The 21,667-nt window shown below is 36.8% G+C and overlaps 1 protein-coding gene across 1 annotated transcript in view; it reads right to left on the bottom strand.

Moving 5' to 3' along the window:
* AP4E1 (adaptor related protein complex 4 subunit epsilon 1) overlaps positions 1–21,667 on the bottom strand; it is a 97,882-nt gene that overhangs the window by 35,663 nt on the left and 40,552 nt on the right. Inside the window, exons 12-15 of the mRNA XM_002753482.7 lie at positions 20,867–20,979; positions 20,640–20,758; positions 12,884–13,186; positions 3,300–3,414 (exon numbers count right to left, since the gene is read on the bottom strand). Of these exons, the coding sequence (XP_002753528.3) occupies positions 3,300–3,414; positions 12,884–13,186; positions 20,640–20,758; positions 20,867–20,979 (650 nt within the window). The remainder of the gene's footprint in view (positions 1–3,299; positions 3,415–12,883; positions 13,187–20,639; positions 20,759–20,866; positions 20,980–21,667) is intronic.

Genomic DNA, 21,667 nt, shown 5'->3' with positions numbered 1-21,667 from the left:
GTCTTAAGGAAACTCAGTGAGATACAAAAGAATACAGACAGACAATTCAAAGAAATCAGGAAAACAATACATTATTTGAACAAGAAATTCTACAAAGAGATATCATAAAAAAGAACCAAACAGAAATCCTAGAGCTGAAGAATTCAATAAATGAAATAAAATATACAAGCAAGAGCTTCAAGCTTCAACAACCCATTAGAAAGCAGAATAAATAATTTCTGAAATTGAAGACAGGTCTTTTGAAATAACAGAGGACAAAAAAAAAAAGAAAAAATAATTTTTTAAAAATGAAGAAAGCCTACAGGATTTATGGGACACCATTAAGCAAATAAATATTTGTATCATGGGCACTCCAGAAGGAGAAGAAAAGGGAAATTGTGAAGAAAACAATTAATGAAATGATAGCAAGAAACTTTCCAAGTCTTGGAGGAAAGAACATCCTAGTCCAGGAAGCTCAAAGAACCTAAATAGATTCGACCTCAAGCAAGTCCTTTTCAAGGCATATTTTAGTCAAATTGTCAAAAGTCAAAGACAAAGAATTTTGAAAGCAGCAACAGAAAAGCATCAAGTCACATATAAGGGAATCCCTATTAGACTAACAGCTGATTTCTCACCAGAAACCTTACAGGCCAGGAGTAAAGGGGATGATATATTCAAAGTACTAAAAAAAAAAAAAGAAAAAGAAAATAAATAGCATGAATATCATACCCAGCAAAGCTATCCTTCAGAAATAAAGGGGAAATAAGATCTTTCACAGACAAGCAAAATCAGGGAATTCATTACCATTAGACCACCCTTTCATGAAATGCTCAAGGGAGTCTGGAATTGAAAAGACAATAACTACCATTATGAAAACATTCCAAAACTATAAAACCTACTGGTAGAACTGATACACAAATGAGAAAAAGAAAGAAATCAAACTTTGTCACTAAAGAAAACTACCCAACTGCAAAAATACACGAGAGGAAGTAACAAAGCATATGTAAAACACCCAGAAAACAATCAATAAAATGACAGCAGCAAATCCTCGCCCATCAATAATAACCTTGAATGCAAATGGATCAAATTCTACCACTTAAAAGACAGAGAATGACTGCCTGGATTTTTAAGAAAACAAGACTCAACAATATACTGTCTACAGGAAACTCACCAGACCTGTAAAGACACACACAGACTGAAAGTGAGAGGATGGAAAAAGATATTCCAGACAAACAGAAACCAAAAGTGAGCAGAAGTCACTATACTAATAACAAACAAAACAGATTTTAAGTTAAAAGCTGTAAAAGGACACAAAGAAAGACACTGTATAATAAAGGGATCATAACACTGAAATGTCCTTAAAAAAAAAAGGGAAAAAAAGAAAAAATAAAGGGATTAATTCATGAAAAAAAGAAAAAATAAAGGGATTAATTCATAAAAAGAATATAACAATTATAAATATATATGTACCCAACACCAGAGCATCCAAATATATAAAGCAAATATTAGACATAAACAGAGAGAGAAAAACCCTGATTTGGTTATAGTTGGGGGCTTCAAAACATTGCACTCTCAGCATTGAACAAATTATCTAGCATTTCAATGTTTATTGCAGAGGACTATTCAAAGTAGCCAAGATATGGAATCAACATAACATGGAATCAGCCTAGGTGTCCAACAACAGTGAATGGATAAAGAAAATGATGTGGTATATATAAAAAGTGAAATACTATTCAGCCATAAAAACATATGAAATCCTGTCATTATGGCAACATGGATAAAACTGAAGGACATTATATTAAATGAGGAACAGAAAACACCACATGTTCTCTCATATGAGGAAGCTAAAGAAAGTTGATCTCATAAAAGTAAAAATTAGAATAGAGGACACTAGGGGCTGGGAAGGGTAGTGGGAAGGGAAGAATACAGAGAGATTTGTTAAAGGATAAAAAATTATAGCTACATAGAAGAAATAAGTTCTAGTGTTCGACACCACTATAGAATTACTATAGTGAATTACTATAGAATTACTATAGTTAACAAAAAGCATTAGTCTCAAAAACTAGAAGGATATTGAACATTCCTAACACAAAGAAATGATAAATGTTTGAGATGATGGATATGCTAACTACTCTGATCTGAACACCATACATGGATCGAAACATTATATTCCCATGAATATAATTATTTGTCAATTAAGAAAATACAATTTAAAAATAAATAAATAAATACAAGTGTGCTCAGAATAAAAATTAAGCTCACTAGTCCATAACAACCAGGGTTGTTTTCTGAAACTTTCCACAGATATGCTACACTAGTATGTGTCAGCCTACCAGCACAATGAACAGCATGATACTCCCACCTTCAAGTTCTTCCATGTAGCCATAAAAAAGAATGAGCTCATATCTTTTGAAGGGACATGGATGGAGCTGGAGGCCATCCTTAGCAAACTAATGCAGGAACAGAAAACCAAACACCACATGTTCTCACTTGGAAGTGGGAGCTAAATGATGAGAACCATGGACACACAGAGGGAAACAACACATGCTGGGGCCTTTCAGAGGGTGGAGGATGAGGATCAGGAAACCTAATGGGTACTAAGCTTAATACCTGGGTGATGAAACAAGCTGTACAACAAACCCCCATGACACAATTTTACCTATGTAAAAACCCTGCTCTTGTACCCCTGAACTTAAAAGTTTAAATTAAAAAAAAAGAAAAAAGTTTCCCTAAAGATCATTATTATGTTAATAAATATATTACCCCCCCAAAAAAAAGTTCTTCAGAATTCATAGCCAGGCACAGCGGCTCACACCTGTAATCACAGCACTTTGAGAGGCCAAACCAGGTGGATCACTGGAGGCCAGAAGTTTGAAGTGAAACTCCATCTCTACTAAAAATACAAAAATTAGCTGGGTGTGGTGGCACCCGCCTGTAATTCCAGCCACTTGGGAGGCTGAGGCACAAGAATCGCTGAGCCTGAAAGGCTGAGGTTGCAGTGAGCCTGGATTGCGTCACGGCACTGCAGCCTGGGTGACAGAGCAAGACTCTTGTCTCAAAAACAAAAATATTCTAGTATGACTACAGTATCTTACTAGAATAAAGGCATAGGCTCTCTCTCTATGCCTTTAGGAATACCTCTAGGCTAACTTTATTTTTTCCTCTGGGTATCTGAAAACCTAGTCAGGGCAAACAAATCACAAGTAAATCATTAAAGAGGAATAACAGAAAGTAAATATCTTTATTTATTTACTTACATGACTATAATATCAAAAAATTACCTCCCTACACTCTCTTATCATAAATCCATGAAAAATTACCTTTTTCCTGAGAAAGGTTTTCCTCCTGGCGTTGGTGGTGAGGTTTGTAAGGCGCTACACCCTGACTGAGTCCTTCAGCCACAAAACCATCCAGAAAAGTTAAAGAAGCATCTACCTATAATAAAATTAGGCAAAAATTAGGAAGTAAATAAATGTATCCTAAGCAGATTATACAGTCACATAAATAATTTTAGCCCATATATATTTTTTAAAATTCTTAATGAGAAACAAAAACTACAATTCTAAAAATGCTACCACAGCCAGGCGCAGTGACTCATGACTGTAATCCAAGCACTGTGGGAGGCCAAGATGGGTGCATCATTTGAGGCCAGGAGTTTAAGAGCAGCCTAACCAACAAGGTGAAACCCCATCTCCAATAAAAATTAAAAAAATAAAAAATTAGCCAGGTGTGGTGTCATGTGTCTGTATTCCCAGCATAGCCACCACCTGGGAGGCTGCAGCAGAACTGCTTGAACCAGGAGGCAGAGGTTGTAGTGAGCCAAGATTGTGCCACTGCACTCCAGCATGGGTGACAGAACAAGACCCTGTCTCAAAAAATGAATGAATGAATAAATAAATAAATAAATAAATGAAAATGTGACCCAACTCTCTACCTTTCTGAAACATCTATAATCAGATCACCTGGCTAAGAATCTAACAATATAAATCATTTGTACTTACTATTAATTTCACTGCAGTGCAGAATATATTTTTGAGCACCAAATATGTTATGGCATCCTATTAGGTTCCATAATTGGGATGAAGACACAGTTCCTACCCTCAGCGGAACTGTAACCCACCGGAAGAAACAGACATATACACTATAAGTTATGGTGACTGTATTGGTTTCCTGCTGCAGGGGGCTAAAATCAAGGCTTTGGCAGGGCTGGATCCTTCTGGATGTACCAAGGGAATCCATTCTTTGTTTCTTCCAGCTTTTAGAGACTGCCAGCATTCCTTGACTTGTGGCCCACATCATTCCAATCTCTGCTTCTGTTGTCACTTTGCCTTCTCCTCTCTAATCTCTTGCTTCACTTTTATAAGGATCCTTGTGATTATATCATGCCTAGCTACATAATCTAGGATAAATGCCCCATCACAAAATATTTAACTTCATCACATATACAAAGTTCCCTTTAATGTTTAAGGTAACAAGCACAAATTCCAGAGATTAAGACATGGACATCTTTGTGAGGGCCATTATTCAGCCTCCCACAGTGCCTTTAACTATCCTAATAAAACTGAAAATGCTTTTTCACTAATCTATGGAAAATTACTTAATTTCAGCAGAAAAAAGTGTTAAGAGAATTTTTTTAATGAATAAATAAGAGATGAAGAAAGAATGAGAGGGAAAGGAGAAAAGATGATGATGAACAAAAATGATAGATAAACAAGTGGATAGAGCAGTGATGATCTCAGAAACCAGAGTTGCCTCTACTGATTTAGTCAAGTATATACAAATAGCTCAGATAATTTAGAATAGCAAATAATTCTCAAACATAAAAATAGCACCTCACCATCTGAATTTGGAAAGGTTTTGCTTGAATAAGATTCTTAGGCCGGGTGCCATGGCTGATGCCTATAATTCCAGCACTCTGGGAGGCTGAGGTGGGCGAATCACCTGAGGTCAGGAGACCAGCCTGGCCAACATGATAAAACCCCATCTCTACTAAAATACAAAAATTAGCCAGGTGTGGTGGTGGACACCTATAATGCCAGCTACTCTGGAGGCTGAGACAGGGTAATAACTTGAACCTGGGGGAGGCAGAAGTTGCAGTGAGCTGAGATTGTGCCATTACACTCCAGCCTGGGTGACAAGAGTGAAATTCCATCTCAAAAAAAAAAAAAAAAGATTATTGAGATGAGGCTATGTCAAAATCATTATATTTTATTGGAGGAAAAGGGAAGTGTAGTTACTCCCTATGTAATACTATGTGTGGTATGTTCACTCATCATTTCAATAAACAGCTCTGGAATGCTTACCAAATACTAAAGCAAGGCAGCTGCCCTTGAGGAACTACTAAAAGAACTAATGAAGAAATGTTCAAAATGAATATAAGCCATGAAAATCCAAGTCAAAATCAGTAGAAATATTACCCATTTTTTTTCCTCTTTCTCAACTAATTTGAATAATTCTAAGTGCCTTTGAAAGTTTTCTAATTTACACCTGAGGGAGACCATGGTATGAAATAAAGAGAGTAAGTGTTAAGTGAGAATTTTAGGTTAAAAGGGGTAGTGGCAGAATCTAGGTGGGAACTAAAAGGTGGGTGATCAGCCTCCAAAATAGTAAAGATTTTAACAAGTAGATGGACAAAATAAAAGGGAAAACCATTTTTTTTAGATTCTTAAATAGAAGAGGAATAAAATGACACAGAATTTCAAAGGAGATTAAAAATAAAAGAAGATAGACAAACATGTGGAGTATCCTGAAAAGCGGCATGCCCAGGGAGAGCATAAAAGCTCTGAGAACCCTCCTCCATAGCTTGCCCTGTGTATCTCCTTCCTCTGTATCCTTTGCAATATAGTTTATAATAAGCCAGTAAGCTAACACAAATCAAGGAGAAAGTGTGGAATAATGCTAATGGGATACTGCCCAATTCAAGAATCGCTACTAAAAATCAATTTGTGGCCGGGCACAGTGGCTCGTGCCTGTAATCCCAGCACTTTGGGAGACTGAGCAGGGCAGATCACGAGGTCAAGAGATTGAGACCATCCTGGCCAACATAGTGAAACCCCGTCTCTACTAAAACAATACAAAAATTAGCTGGGCATGGTGGCGTGTGCCTGTAATCCCAGCTACTCTGGAGGCTGAGGCAGGAGAATTGCTTGAACCTGGGAGGCGGAGGTTGCAGTGAGCCAAGATCGTGCCACTGCGCTCCAGCCTGGCACCTGGCAACAGAGCAAGACTCTGTCTCAAAAAAAAAAATAAATAAAATCAATTTGTGTGCACACCAGTGTTGCTACCACTAGCATCTGCACATGCCACCTCTGCAGGCCCAAGGACTAGCATGCCCAAGCCTGCCAATGCCAGGACCATACAAACTGCCCAGGGATCTGACAACCAGAATGCCCAGCTAAACACTGCTACCAGCGGTGCACAAGAATCAACCTCCCTAATGTTCTATCCTCAGCAAAGCCTTTCTACAGCCTCCAATCACAAACACACTGTAAGCCACTGTATAAGTCTGTTTTTGCATTGGTATAAGAAACACTTGAGACTGGGTAATTTACAAAGAAAATAGGTTTAATTGGCTCACAGATTTGCAGGCTGTACAGGAAGCATGATGCTGTCATCTGTTCAGCTTCTGGTAAGGCCTCAGGAAGCTTTTACTTATGGAGGAAGGTAAAGCAGAAGCAAGCACATCACATGGTGAAAGCAGGAGCAAGAGAGAGACAGTCCAGTGTGTAGGGGGGTGGAAGGTGGTGGTACACTTTACAACAACCAGATCTCTCGAGACCTCACAAGGACAGCACCAAGCCATCAGGTATCTGCCCTTATGACCCAAACAACTTCTATTAGGCCCCACCTCCAATAATGGGGATGAAAATTCAATGTGAGATTTGGGCAGGACATCCAAACAACATCACCACCAAGGAACTCACAGACATCACTGATTTTGATTATAGCTGAAGAAATCATCTGGAAACTATACTACTGTGCCCATCCAGAATCAAAGCCCAAGCACCTTATTAGCCAACACCATAGATACATGTATAGGGAGAGGGCTTTCCCTAGTAAAGGGAATCCATAAACTTAGAACCAACTGCTATTACACCAGATACACATATGTCAATGTGAGGAAACGAGAAATTAAAAAACAAAGAAACATGACACCTCCAAAGGCACAATAACTCTCCAGTGACAGATCCAAAAAAACGAAAATCTATAAAATGCCTGTTAAAAAAACTTCAAAATAATGGTCTTAAGGAAATTCAAAAGATACAAGAGAACACAAATAAAATAAAAATAAATCAAGAAAATAATTCATGATCCGAATGAGAAATTCAACAGAGAGGTAGATGTCATAAATAATAAACAAACAGAACTCCTAGAACTGAAGAATTCAATGAATTAAATAAAAAATATAACAAGAGCTTCAACAATAGACTAGATTGAGAAGGGAGGATTTCCAAATTTGAGAACATGTCTTTGAAATAAACCAGACAAAAATAAATAAATAAAACAGAATAAAGAAAGCATATGTGACATATGAGACACCATGAAGCAAACAAATATTTGAATTTGGGTAGTTTAAGGACAAAATGGGCAAAGGCACAGAAAATCTAATTGAAAATAATAGCTAAAAACTTCTCAAGTCTTGCAAGAGATACAGACAACAATACACAGGAAGCTCAAAGACCCTCAGAGAGATCTAACCTGGCCACGGTGGCTCACATCTATAATCCTAGCACTTTAGGAGGCTAAGGTGGGGAGATCACCTGAGGTCAGGAGTTTGAGACCAGCCTGACCAACATAGAGAACATTTCTCTACTAAAAAGAAAAAAAAGTAGCTGCGCATGGTGGTGCATGCCTGTAATCCCAGCTACTTGGAAGACTGAGCCAGGAGAATCGCTTAAACCCAAGAGGCAGAGGTTGCAGTGAGCTGAGATTGCACCATTGCACTCCAACTTGGGCAACAAGGATGAAACTCAATCTCAAAAAAAAAAAAAGATTCAACCTAAAAAGGTTTTCACCAAAGCACATTACACTCAAACCATCAAACGCCAAATTACAAAGAGAGAATTCTAAAGACAACAAGAGAAAAGTATCAAGTCACACATTAAAGAGTATCCCTATCAGACTAATAGAGGATTTCTTAGCAGAAACCTTATTTTATAGGCAAGGAGAAAATGGGATGATATACTCAAAGTGCTGGGGAAAAAAAAACTGCAAGGTAAATAAGTATCCTATACGCAGCATAAAGGAGAAATAAAGTCTTCCTCAGACAGGTAAAAACTAAGGGAATTCATCCCCACTAGACCAACCCAGAAGAAATGTTTGAGGGAATCTTAGTCTGGGAGTGAAAAGGTATCTACCAACATGAACACACATGAAAGTATAAAACTCACTGGTAAAGTAGATATACAAATGAGAAAGAGAAAGGAATCAAATATTATCATCACAAAAAAAATCCATACAGGTAAACAATTAAAAAAGGAAGAAGGGGGGGTGGAGGAGGAAAAAATATATAAAACAATCAACAAAATGACAGGAGTAAATCCTCACCTATCCATAACAACTTTTAATGAAAACAGTTTAAATTATCCAATTAAAATATATAGGCTGGCTGAACAGATAACAAAATAAGATCCACCTATATGCTGCCTATAAGAAACTCACTTACCTGTAAAGACACACATAGACTCAAAGTGTAGGGATAAATAAGAATAACCATGCAAACAGAAACCAAAAAAGCATGCAAGAGTAGCTAATGTTACATCAGACAAAACAGACTTGGAAAAAAACATAAGGGAGACAAGAAATGTCATTATATAATGATGAAGGGATCAATTCACCAAAAACATACATTTGTAAATACATATGCACCCAACTTTGAAGCAAATATATATCAAGTAAATATTATTAGATACCCAGATACATAAAGCAAATATTACAAAAGCTCAAGAGAGAGATAGAACCTCATACAATCATAGTTGGAAACATCACTTGCAGAATAAGACAGATCATCTAGACAAAAAATCAACAAAGAAGCATCAAATTTAATTTGCATTCTAGACCAAAGAGACCTTACATATTTACAGAACATTTTATACAACAGCTGCAGAATACACATTCTTCTCATCAACACATGGAACATTCTCCAGGGCAGACCATATGTTAGGCCACAAAAAGTATCAACAAAGTTGAAAAAATTAAAATCATAGCAAGTATCTTCTCAAACTGCACATAGTAAAACTAGAAATCAATAATACTTTGGAAACTAAACAAATATCTGAAAATTAAACAACATATTCCTATGTGACAATCAGATCAGTGAAGAAATCAAGAAGGAAATTAAAAAATTGCTTGACTCTAATAAAAATGGAACCTCAAATACAACATACCCAAACCTATGTAATACAGCAAAAACAGTGCTAAGAGGGAAGTTTATAGCAATAAACCCCTATATCAAAAAAGTATAAAGATTTCAAAGAAATAACCTTATGATGCCCCTCAAGGGACTAGGAAGGATGAACAAAACAAATTCAACATTAGTAGAAGGAAACAAATAATAAAGATCAGACCACCAGAAATAAACAAAATGGAGACTTAAAATAAGACCAAAAAAATCAATAAAACAAAAATTTGGTTATCTTGAATAAACAACATTGATAAATTGCTAGATATACTAATAAAGAAAAAAAGAGAAAAGATTCAAATAAGTAAAACCAGAAAAAAAAAGGAGACATTGCAATGGCTACCACAGAAATACAAATGATTATTACCGACTATTATAAACAACTGTACACTAACAAACTGGAAGACCTGATGGAAATGAATAAATTCCTTGACACATCTATCAAGATTCCACAAGGAAGAAATAGAAAACCTGAATGAATAACAATATTAAATCAGTAACAGTAAGTCTCCCAACAGAGAAAAGCTTACCAGATGGCTTTACTGCTGAATTCTATCAAATATAAAGAAATAACCAACTCTACTTAAACTAGTCCAAAAAAATTGAAGAGGAGGACATTCTTCCTAACTCAATTCTATGTGGCCACCAGCATTACCCTGATACCAAAACTAGACAGGCACAAAACAACAACAAACTACAAGCCGATATCCCAGTTGAACAAAGATACAAAAATTCTCAACAGAATACTAGAAAACTGAATCCAATAACACATTTAAAAAAATACACTATGATCAAGTAGAATTTACTAGAAAACTAAATCCAATAACACATCGAAAAGATAATACGCTATGATCAAGTAGAATTTTCCCAGAAATGCAAGCATAGTTCAACATACACAAATCGATAAATGTGACACTTCACATCAACAGAATGAAAGACAAAAACCATATGATCATCTCAATAGATATAGAGAAATCATTTGGTAGAATCCAACATCCCATCATGATAAAAACTCACAAGAAATTAAGCTTAGGAAAAATATAACTCAACATCATAAAACCCATATATGACAAACCCAAAGCCAATATCACAATGAATAAGGAAAACCTGAAAGCACTTCCTCTACGAACTGGAAAAGGGCAAGGATGCCCACTTTCATCACTCCTATTCAACACAGTCCTGCCCAGAGCAATTGGGCAAAAGAAAGAAATGCATCTAAATTGGAAAAGAGGAAGTCAAATTGTACCTTTTTGCAGATGACATGATCTTACATACAGAAAAACCTAAAGACTTCAACAAAAAGTTCCTAGAACTAATAAAAGAATGTAGTAAAGATTCAGGATACAAAATCAACATACAAAAATCAGTAGCATTTCTATACACCAATAACAAACTAGCCAAAACAAACAAAAAATACTTGGAATAAATTTAACCAAGGAGGTAGAAGACCTCCACAAGGAAAACCACAAAACACTTATAAAAGAAAATGAAGAGGATACAGACAAATGGAAATACATCCCATGCTCATGGATCACAAGAATATTGTTAAAATGATCATACTACTCAAAGCAATCTACAGAGTCAATGCACTATCAAAATACCAATGACAATCTTCACAGAAGTAGAAAAAACAACCCTAAAATTTGTAGAGAACCACATGAGACTCTGAAGAGTCAATGCAATACTAAGCAAAAAGAACAAAGCTGGAAGCATCACACTACCTAATTCCAAAATATACTAAAGCTGTAGTAACCAAAACAGCATGGTATTGGTATAAAAACAGACATACAAACCAATAGAACAGCAGAGAGATCCAGAAAAAAATCTGTGTATTTATGACTGACTGATTTTTGGTAAAAGTGCCAAGAATATATGCTGGGGAAACGATATCCTCTTCAATAAATAGTGCTGAAAAGCCTTGGTACCAACATGCAGAATAATGAAACGAGATCCCTATCTCTCACCATATAAAAAAATCAACTCATAATCAATTAAATAATTTAATGTAAGATCAAAAACTATACAACTACTAGAAGCAAACTTTGAGGAAATGCTTCAGGACATGGGTCAAAGCAAAGATTTATGTCTAAGACTTCAAAAGCACAGGCAAAAAAGGCAAAAATGACAAATGGGACTGTATTAAGGTAAAAAAACGTACGCATAACAAACGATACACTCAAGAGAGTGAAGAAACAATCTGTAGAATGGGAGAAAATATTTACAAACAAGGGACTAATATCCAGAATATGTAAGGAATTCAACTCAACAGCAAAAAAACAAATAATCCCATTTAAAGGTGAGCAAAGATCATTAACAGACATTTCTTAAAGAAGATATACAAATGGCCAACAAGTAAACAAAAAAAAATGCTCAACATCACTAATCATCAGGGAGGGGAGGTGCAAATCAAAACCACTGTGAGGTATTATCTCATTTCAGTTACAATGGCTATTATCAAGTAGATAAAAAATAATAAATATTGCCAAGGATACAGAAAAAAAGGAAGCTCATGCACTGATAGTAGGAATGTAAATTAAGATATCCGTTATAGAAAACAGCATGGAGATTTTTAAAAATAAAATAAAAATTAAACTACCATACAATCCCACCATTGGGTATTTATCCAATGGAAACAAAATAATTATTTCAAAGGTATACCTGCACCCCTATGTTCACTGCAGCACTATTCACAACAGCCAAAATATGGGATCAACGTAAGTGTTCACCAGTGGACACATGGATAAAGAAAATGTGGTATATATACACAATGGAATATTATTCAGCCAAATAATATTCTAGCAACATGGATGGGACTTACTTCACTATTAATTAAAACAAGCATGGCACAAAAAGTCAAGTATCACATGTTCTTATGCATATGTGGAAGTCACAAATGTGTATCTCATGGAGGTAGAGAATAGAATGGTTAAAGAAGCTGGGAAGGATGGGGGGAAGGGAAGAAGAATGGTTGGTTAATGGTTAGTAATATATCTAGATAAGTTCTAGTATATGATAGCACAGCAGGGTGACTATAATAATTGTATATTATTTGTATATTTCAGAATAACTAAAGAGAAGATTTGAAATGTTCCCAAGACAAAGAAATAATAAATGTTTGAGGTGATGGATATCCTAAATACTCTGATTTATGTATTACACATTCTATGCATGTATCAAAGTAGCATTTGTACTCCAGATATGTATGTCTTTTAAAGTCAACAAATGAAAGAAATTCTTGAGTTATTCTATATTAAAAGAGATTGTCACAGGATATAAATATCTTCACTGCAGTTCTCCAGAAGAGACACTCTTCTTCCTATTTAGAATCAGTACTGAATGGAAGCTCTCAAATTCTCTGTCATACTAATGTAAGAAAAAACTCCAAAGTTCACCTTAAATGCTACAGAAACCATATTTTGATATATTCCTGATATGTCACAAATGCAAAGTTACTCTGTTTAATGATGACACAATTTTTAAAGAGATAGAACACCAATGTCTTACCACCAAGTCTTCACAACTCCTGTCAACTGGAAGCAAGCTCTTCATAAGTTCCACATTCTCATGCAAATGTTTTAATTCAAATGCATGTTGTCTCATACAAGTATCCAAAGATATGGTAAATTCCTGGATTAATCTCTCAACTGTATTAGAAGAGTGTGCCTGAGGTGTCAATTTAGTCACTGCAGCAATTAACCAGGCTTTTGTTTCTGAAGACACAGAGTTATTTATAAGTAACTTGTAGAGCTTAGCTATAACTTCCTCTGGCGTTTCCTTATCTAAGAGGTAGGAATATTCCCCTAATACCTGTAAATAAAACAGAGATATTTATATAAAAATATCAAGTTACACGGTAAACTATACTCAAATCTAAACAAAGTGCCTACTGCTAGAGTGCATTTAAAGTAGATTAAACATCCTCTCATGGTGAAAAAATTATTACATAAAGATACAACTGCATATTTTAGATTCAAAATCATACCAAGAATTCAAAATGGCTTTCCACATCATTGTCATTAACAATGTATAAAGCAGCATACCTTTACAAGTTTCTGAACTTCTAGAGTTGGTTGTTGGTTTTTATAAGCACTATCATATTGTTATTATTTTACAGTAAGCATTTAAGTTCTCACATAATGATGGTTCTTACTATACGTAAGAGGCACCTGAGGTGTTTCATAAAAATAAAGATTTCTAGGCTCTTCCCCCAGATATTCTAATTTAGTATGTTTGTGGTCCCCAAGGATACACATGTGAATAAGCATCAGCTGATTCTTAAGTAGACAGTCCACAGAAGAGACTTGAAGAAACATTTATTGGCTGGGCACAGTGGCTGATGCCTATAATCCCAGCACTTTGGGAAGCTGAGGTGGGCACATCATCTGAAGTCAAGAGTTCAAAACTAGCCTGGCCAACATAGTAAAATGCCATCTTTACTAAAAAAAAAAAATTAACCAGGTGTGGTGGCACATGCCTGTAATCCCAGCTACTCAGGAGGCTGAGGCAGGAGAATCACTCGAACCTGGGAAGCAGATGTTGCAAAGAGCTGAGATTACACTACTGTACTCCAGCCTAGGCAAAGAGGGCAAGACTCCATCTCAAAACAAAAAAACAATACTTAACTATGTCACACATCTAACTTAGGTAACATACAATCCTGTAAGTGAAAGAACTCACAGGGACAGGAGGCAGAGAAATTCTAGGCAAAAAAGGGCAGGGTCCCTGGCGAAGCCCCACCCTCAATCCAAAAAGCCTGAGGTCACCACCCAAAGTGAGAACTTAATATCCCTATTTTCCCATTCAAATGTTGCCTTTTCCTAAACCACCCATGGCCCTGCCCAGCCCCATCCTGTACTATGAAGACCCCGAACTCAGCCAGCATAGAGAAAGCAGCAGCTGGATGTCATAGAGAAGTAGCTTGATTTCAGAAGGACAGCTTGACGGCGTAACTTCAAAGAAGAATCCAGCCACAGACAGCTGGACTTCCAGAGAAAATGACCTTCCCTGCCCTGGTCCCCTTGTCAGCTCCCCTTCCTGCTGAGAGCCACTTTCACCGGCAATAAAATCCCCCACATTTACCATCCTTCAACTCATTCATGCAACCTCATTTTTCCTGAAGAGCTCAGGAGTGAGTGCAGATTTAAAAAAGCCCACTGAGATGTTAAGACTTAAGCCATCTCTGATGGAAGAGTTAAAAGAGCACTGTAACATGCTCACTGGATTGTTGGGAGTCACGGGTATTCCCCATTAGATGCTGCCATGGGGTCGCACAGTTTTGCTCCAGCCAGAGCCCAAAAGCACTCACTCTGGCACCCGCTCACCTGCATGCTTACCTTCCCTCAAGGGGTTGAGAGCTACAGGATGAGTAAGTGAAGCACCCTGTCTCAAGGCCCACAAAAGGGTCAAGGGAAATTTCCTGTTTTAGAATCATTAATAAACTGATAATTCGGGATCTGTGTCCCCAACACAAATCTCACCTTGAATTGTAATAATCCCCACATGTCAAGGGCATGACCAGGTGGAAATAACTGAATCATAGGCGCAGTTTCCCCTATGCTGTTCTTGATAGTGAATTATCACAAGATCTGATGGTTTATGAGGGGCTTTCCCCTTCACTTGGCTTCATTCTCTCTCCTACTGCCCTGTGAAGAGGTGCCTCTGCCATGATTCTAAGTTTCCTGAGGCCTACCCATCCATATGGAACTGTGAGTCAATTAAATCTCTTCTTTATAAATTACCCAGTCTTGGATATTTCTTCATAGCAGCATGAGAACAGATTAATACACTTTCCTAAGTGGTGTTTATGGAATAATTTTATGTCTTTGGTATAATGTTGGTACCAGCAAGAAAAGAGGGAGGCTGAGTGATAGGCAAGGGAAAATGCAGAGCTAGTAAGAAGGAAGGATGGAAAAAGAAATAGGACTAGTGAGTTCAATCCTTAAACAGTATAATTTTTAGATGGAACAGTATAATAAAAGATGGCAGGTAGCTCCAGAAGAGAAGGTAACATGAATCCCAGTTCAAAAATCAGTGGTAATGGACATCTGCATCTGGGAAGATGGAGAAGATGTTTTTATCCCTATTCTTCCTACTAAGTACATCTAAAAACCCTTGATATTACATATAAAACATACAGCAGACTATCTGTTGTCTCATTTATCCCAGACTGGCTGTGGAGAGCCAGAAACCTAGAAATGCCAATGGGTACAGACAAAAAGCCCCAAGATGAGCCTGCCCTCTAGTCAATAAGCCAAAAGGACAGAAATCTTTCAGACAATAACCCTCTTATTCCAGCCAAGCACCACACAGAAAAATCTGCAACCCCACCCATACCAGCAAAGGCAGAGTGGAGAATCAAGACTTCCACCCTCACCAGGCTATAAGTGGTTCCCCAAATTCCCCACCAGGCAACTGAGAAGGCTGAGTGGGGAATCAGGACTTTCATCACCACTGAGCTGTAGAGAGGCCTACTCTCCCACAGTGTCAGTGGAGATTGGGCAGGGAGCCTGCACTTTAACTCCACCAAGGAGAAATGCAGTGCCCCTGCCTTTCTCTGATGGGACTGTGTCAGTGGAAGCCAGGAGGAGTCAGGATTTTCCCCACTACTCAGCAAGCCACCCCCTCACAGTGTCAACTAGGCCACAGAACTGAAGATCTCAATACCCTTCTCTCAACAGTTAGGACTAGACAAATAATCAGCAAGGATATAGAACTCAACACCACCATCACAACAGAATTTATGGAACATCCCACTCAGAAAAAGCAAAACAGATACTTTTGAAGCAACCAACATATATCAAGATATACTGTACCTTGAACTGTAAAACAAACCTCAAATTTGAAAGAACTGAAACCATACACAGTATTTTCTCTAATAACAATGAAATCAAACTAGAAATCAGTAACAGAAATAACAGGAAATTTTCTAAATACTCAGAAACTAAACAATACTCTTCTGAATAATCCATGATTCAAGGGTAAGTCCCAAGGAAAATTTAAAACAAAACAAAACAAAAAACACTGAACTATTGAATGAAAATTCAGTTAAGAAATTTTTTTCAAGAAAATTGAATTTGTAATTTAATAACTCCCCCAAAAATCTACAAATCCAGATGGTTTCACTGAAAAATTCTACCAAATTTTTAAAGCAGCATTAACAGCAATTTTATACAAACTCTTCCAGAAAATAGGAGGGCACATTCCCAAGTCATTCTATGAAACAAGTATTACCTTGATACCAAAACTGGAATACCACAAAAATGACTACAGACCAACAGCCCTCATGACACTAGATAAAATTCAAGAACACTCCAAGAACTATTAAGTTAGATCAGCAAGACTGTAGAATACAAGATAAAAATACAAAACTATTGTATTTGTATATACAGTTGACCCTCTGCATCTAAAGGGGATTGGCTTCAGGATTCCTTGTGGATGCCCGAATCCGAAAATAGTACTGAACCCAACTGCCATCAATTGGAACACACTTCTGTTCACATCTTCCACTACTCACAAATTTAATACCTTTTCCATCTTAACTAAGGATTCATCATGCACTGTGACCATAACTTTTGTAGTGTAAGGTATGACAACAAAACTAACATGATTTTTTTTCCCTTCTTCACAATTCCACAGAGACAATTTCTCTTCTTACTGTAGAACTTTACAACCTCAGCATATGATTTTTTTCTTTCCTCATTAAGTCAAGAACTTTGACCTTTTCACTTAAAGGAAGCATTTTTATAGTTTTTCTTTGGCATATCCAAACTGCCAGCATCACAACTCTTGTGCTGTGGGGCCATGATTAAGTAAAAAAAGGTTTCTAGAATATAAGCACTGCAATAATGCTACAGTTGATCTGAAAACCTAGACATCTACTAAGTGACTAACAGGCAGGTAGTATATATAGCATCAATACACTGGACAAAGGAATGATTCAGGTTCCAGGTGGCGCAGAGCAGGATGAACCACGATGGCTCAAGATTTCATCATCCTACTCAGGATGACACATAAACTTAGGAATTGTTGATTTCTGGAATTTTCCATTTAATATTTTCAGACCATGACTGGCCACAGGTAACTAAAACTTCACAAAGCAAAACTACAGATGGGGCGGGAGGGCGGTCAACTGTACAAGACCTGTATGCTGTAGAAAGAAAGAAAAGAAAATCTAAATTAAGTGGAGTGACATGCCACATTCATGAACAAAAAAAAACCAATGGCCACAAAAACCAATAAATTCAGGAAGGATCATCAATAGTAAAGCAATGAGTAAAGAAAGCCTCATAGAATACCTCACAAATTAGTTATAAATTACAAAAAAGAAAGACATCCTTACAATGCAAAGATCTGGAGGTCACCATCTTTTTTTTAATCCCCTTGGTTGAGACTAGGTCTCACTTTGTTGCCCAAGTTGATCTCAAACTCTGGCTTCAAGCAATCTTCCTGCCCCCCATAATGATGGGATGACAGGCATGAGCCACCTCACCAGGCCACCATCTTAATCCAAACTTATAAACTTACAATCACCAATAAGTGAACAAACTGACATTTTATACATCCTGACATGATGTAGTAGGAAATACACAATATTGCCTATGTAGTATTCTCACTAAAAATGTTTAACCTGAACAAAAATAATCAGATATCTAGAATGTAGGACCTTCTGTAAGTTAACAGTAGTCATCCAAAACAAAGTAAACAAATCAATGTCCTAAAAACCCAAATAAAGTGGCGTTCATTATAAATTAAAAGAGGCTAAAGAGACATAAGTAAAGGCAATTTGTGAGCCTCAACTGGACCTGGGACTGAAAGGAGGAGAATAATAGCCCCAGGAGACATTTTTTGGTATAACTTGATAAATCAGAGTATGGATATTATATTAGGTGACATTAACAAATTACTATTTACACTTCTTAGGAGTGATAACAGTTTAATAGTTACGTCATTCACAGAAGATTCATGTTGAGGTTTTAGGGGTGAAGTGTCACAGTGTATGCAATTCAATTCTAAACAGCTCAGCAAAACAAATTGTATATAGGTAGACCTAGATATACCTATAGATGCAGACATGGTAAAACAAATGTAGTTAAAAATATTTAACTGGGCCAGGTATGGTGGCTCATACCTATAATCCCAGCACTTTGGGAGGCCAAGGCAGGTGGATCACCTGAGGTCAAGAGTTCAAGACCAGCCTGTCAAACATGGCGAAACCCAATCTCTACTAAAAGTACAAAAATTAGCCAGGTGCGGTGGCACACACCTGTAATCCCAGCTACTTGGGAAGCCGAGACAGGAGAATCACTTGAATCCAGGAGGCAGAGGTTAGAGTGAACTAAGATTGCACCACTGTACTCCAGCCTGAGTGACAGACCAAGGCTCTGCCTCAAAAAAAAAAAAAAAAAAAAAATTAACTGAAAAAGCTAAATTAAAATTAAAAGCATATTTATTATCTTAGTCTTTTAACTTATCTGCAAATGAGAAAAGAAAAAATTTTATGTAAAAAAATCTGGATAAAATTTAAGCTAACATGTTAACATTTTGTAATACTATAAAATATTAAATATGCATACCATATCACTTCTCTAAATCTCCCCTAAAGAAACACTCGCCCATATGCACAAGAAAGATTACATAAAGGTGATGGGGTGTACATAATTACATGTGATTATATTACATAAAATTGTGACCTTTGTCTTGTAAAAGAACTGATCTCCACTACTGGCTTTTGATGAAGCAGGCAGCCCTGGTGGGAGGCCACATGGCAAGAAACTGAAGGCAGTTCTAGCAGCTAAGGACAGCCTACAGTTATTAGTATGAAAGTGAAACCCTCAGTCACAAAAACTCAGCCACAGGAAAATGAATTTGGCCAAAATCCACACGAGCTTGAAAGTGGATTCTTTACCAGTCAAGCTTCAGGTGAGACAATAGTCCCAACCAACACTTTGATTGCAACCCGTAAGCAGAGAACCCAGCTAAACCATGCCTAGACTCCTGACCCACAGAAACCATGAGATAATGAATTTGTATTGTCTTAAGCCACTAAGTTTGTGGTAACATTGTTATGCAGCATAAGAAAACAAGCCTATCAATGACAGACTGGATAAAGAAAATGTAGTATACATATACCATGGAATACTATGCAGGCATATAAAGGATCAAGATCATGTCCTTTGCAGGGACATGGATGAAGCTGTAAGCCATTATCCTTAGCAAACAGGAACAGAAAACCAAACACCACATGTTCTCATAAGTGGGAGCTGAACAATGAGAACACAGGGCACAGGGAAGGGAACAACATATACCAAGGCCTGTCAAGGAAGGGTGGTGGGGGTGGAGAGCTTTACGAAAAAGAGCTAATGCATGCCGGGCTTAATACCTAGGTGATGTGTTGATAGGTGCAGCAAACCACCATGGCACATGTTTACCTAGGTAACAAAGCTGCACGTCCTGCACATGTACCCTAGACTTAAAAAATAAAAAAAAAAAGAAAAAGAAAACGAAAGTTAATAATATAAGCATTCAGCACTCTGCCTGGTACCTTGAAAATGCTTCTTAAAGATGAACCACTTTCTCTTTGTTTAAACTAATTCACTGTATAATTTTTAAAAAATAAAACTAATATATTACAGATAAACGAGTATTCAAATATTCAAACATGGACTCACATAAAAAACACAACAAAAACATTGTAAACACAAACAGAAATTAAGTAAATACCCATATTTAAAAGACCAGACAAGTGAGATGGCAGAGAGAAAAAACGAAGAAGTAAATAGTTAAGTGATAGATGGAGGCCATTTGAAAAACTGACAGCTGAAGGAGTTAGCTGAGTAGAAGTGAATAGTTTCTTTTTTTTTTTTTTTTCTCGAGATGGAGTTTCGCTCTGTAGCCCAGGCTGGAGTACAGTGGTATGATCTTGGCTCACTGCAACCTCCACCTCCCGGGTGCTGGTTCAAGCAATTCTCCTATCTCAGCCTCCCAAGTAGCTAGGATTACAGGCACAAGCCACCATTTTTTTTTTGCCACCATAATTTTTGTATTTATTTTTTAGTAGAGCTGGGGTTTCACCAAGTTGGCCAGTCTGGTCTTGAACTCCTGACCTTGTGATCCACCCGCCTTGGCCTCTGTAATCCTGCTAGGATTAAAGGTGTGAGCCACCACGCCTGGCCCAGTGAATAGTTTCTGAAGGAAATATGTTAACACTTGGTTTGTAGAAAAAAATGGTATAAAAGTTTATGATTTAATGTACTTTGCTCACCCAACTCATAACTTGAAGAAATCTCTGTGGATAGAACACATTTTCCATGTCTAGTAAAGTGAGATAAGACTGAACTGCATAGAGTCTTAACTGCTGATCTTCTGTTTCATCATCAAAACCTACAAAGAAATTGATACACCATTTTAATTTCCACTAACTACCCTACTCTGTAATAAAAACATTTAACTTTAAAATGTTTACTTTAGAGAATGTAATAGTCTACCAACCTTCTGCTAGTAGTCTCAGAAAGTTATTAGGAATATCAGGATGCATTACATCTCCTCCTACTGAAAACACAGCATTCATTGTCTGAATAAACCATGCATTATCAGGAGCATATGTGTCCACAGTGTTAAGAACAAGTACACTTCCAAATGCTACCTATTAAAAATTACCCTTCTGTAGCAACCTTTTAAAAAATAACCCCAATTCATCCTAGTATGATACTTTCATCTTTAACCTCTGCCATAAATTTTTCTATACCCCAGTTCTATGTAAAGTACTCAGTAAAAGCTTATTTAATAAACTTAATAAACTGAGTTTATGCCACTTTAGCACCACACTTGCACAAAATAGTCATCCAATAAATAAATGTGAAATGACTAAAAGAAACAAACCAACTAACTAGATACAAATAACAGAAAATTATATATACTTAAAAGAAGGTAAATATTATGGTATGTCTACTTGAACAAGTTGTTTAGCCTCTTTTCTAATCTGTTCCCCATCAGTTTTAAAGTTCTATCATTCTGCTGGCCAGAATTACAGCACTGATTAAAACAAAACTATACTTAAGCAATTTCCAACATAATTTGATTAACAATATCCACTCACTATTTTTTAGAATTATACAATAACATGTCTAAAAGAATGGAATATCCTTATGACCTGTAAAGTTCTTCCGAATTTTAAGAAACAAATATGAAGAAGAGTAACATGTTAATGGAGTTCCCAACTACTTATTTGTGACAATTTTCAGCATAAAACAATAAAGTATAAGTTTTAGCATTCTGACCACTCCCACACAC

Source organism: Callithrix jacchus, chromosome 8 (genome assembly GCF_049354715.1).
Source record: "Callithrix jacchus isolate 240 chromosome 8, calJac240_pri, whole genome shotgun sequence".
NCBI classification, from domain to species: domain Eukaryota; kingdom Metazoa; phylum Chordata; class Mammalia; order Primates; family Cebidae; genus Callithrix; species Callithrix jacchus.
The sequence above is the reverse complement of the archived record's forward strand: the minus strand, read 5'-3'. Positions and strand labels throughout refer to the sequence as shown.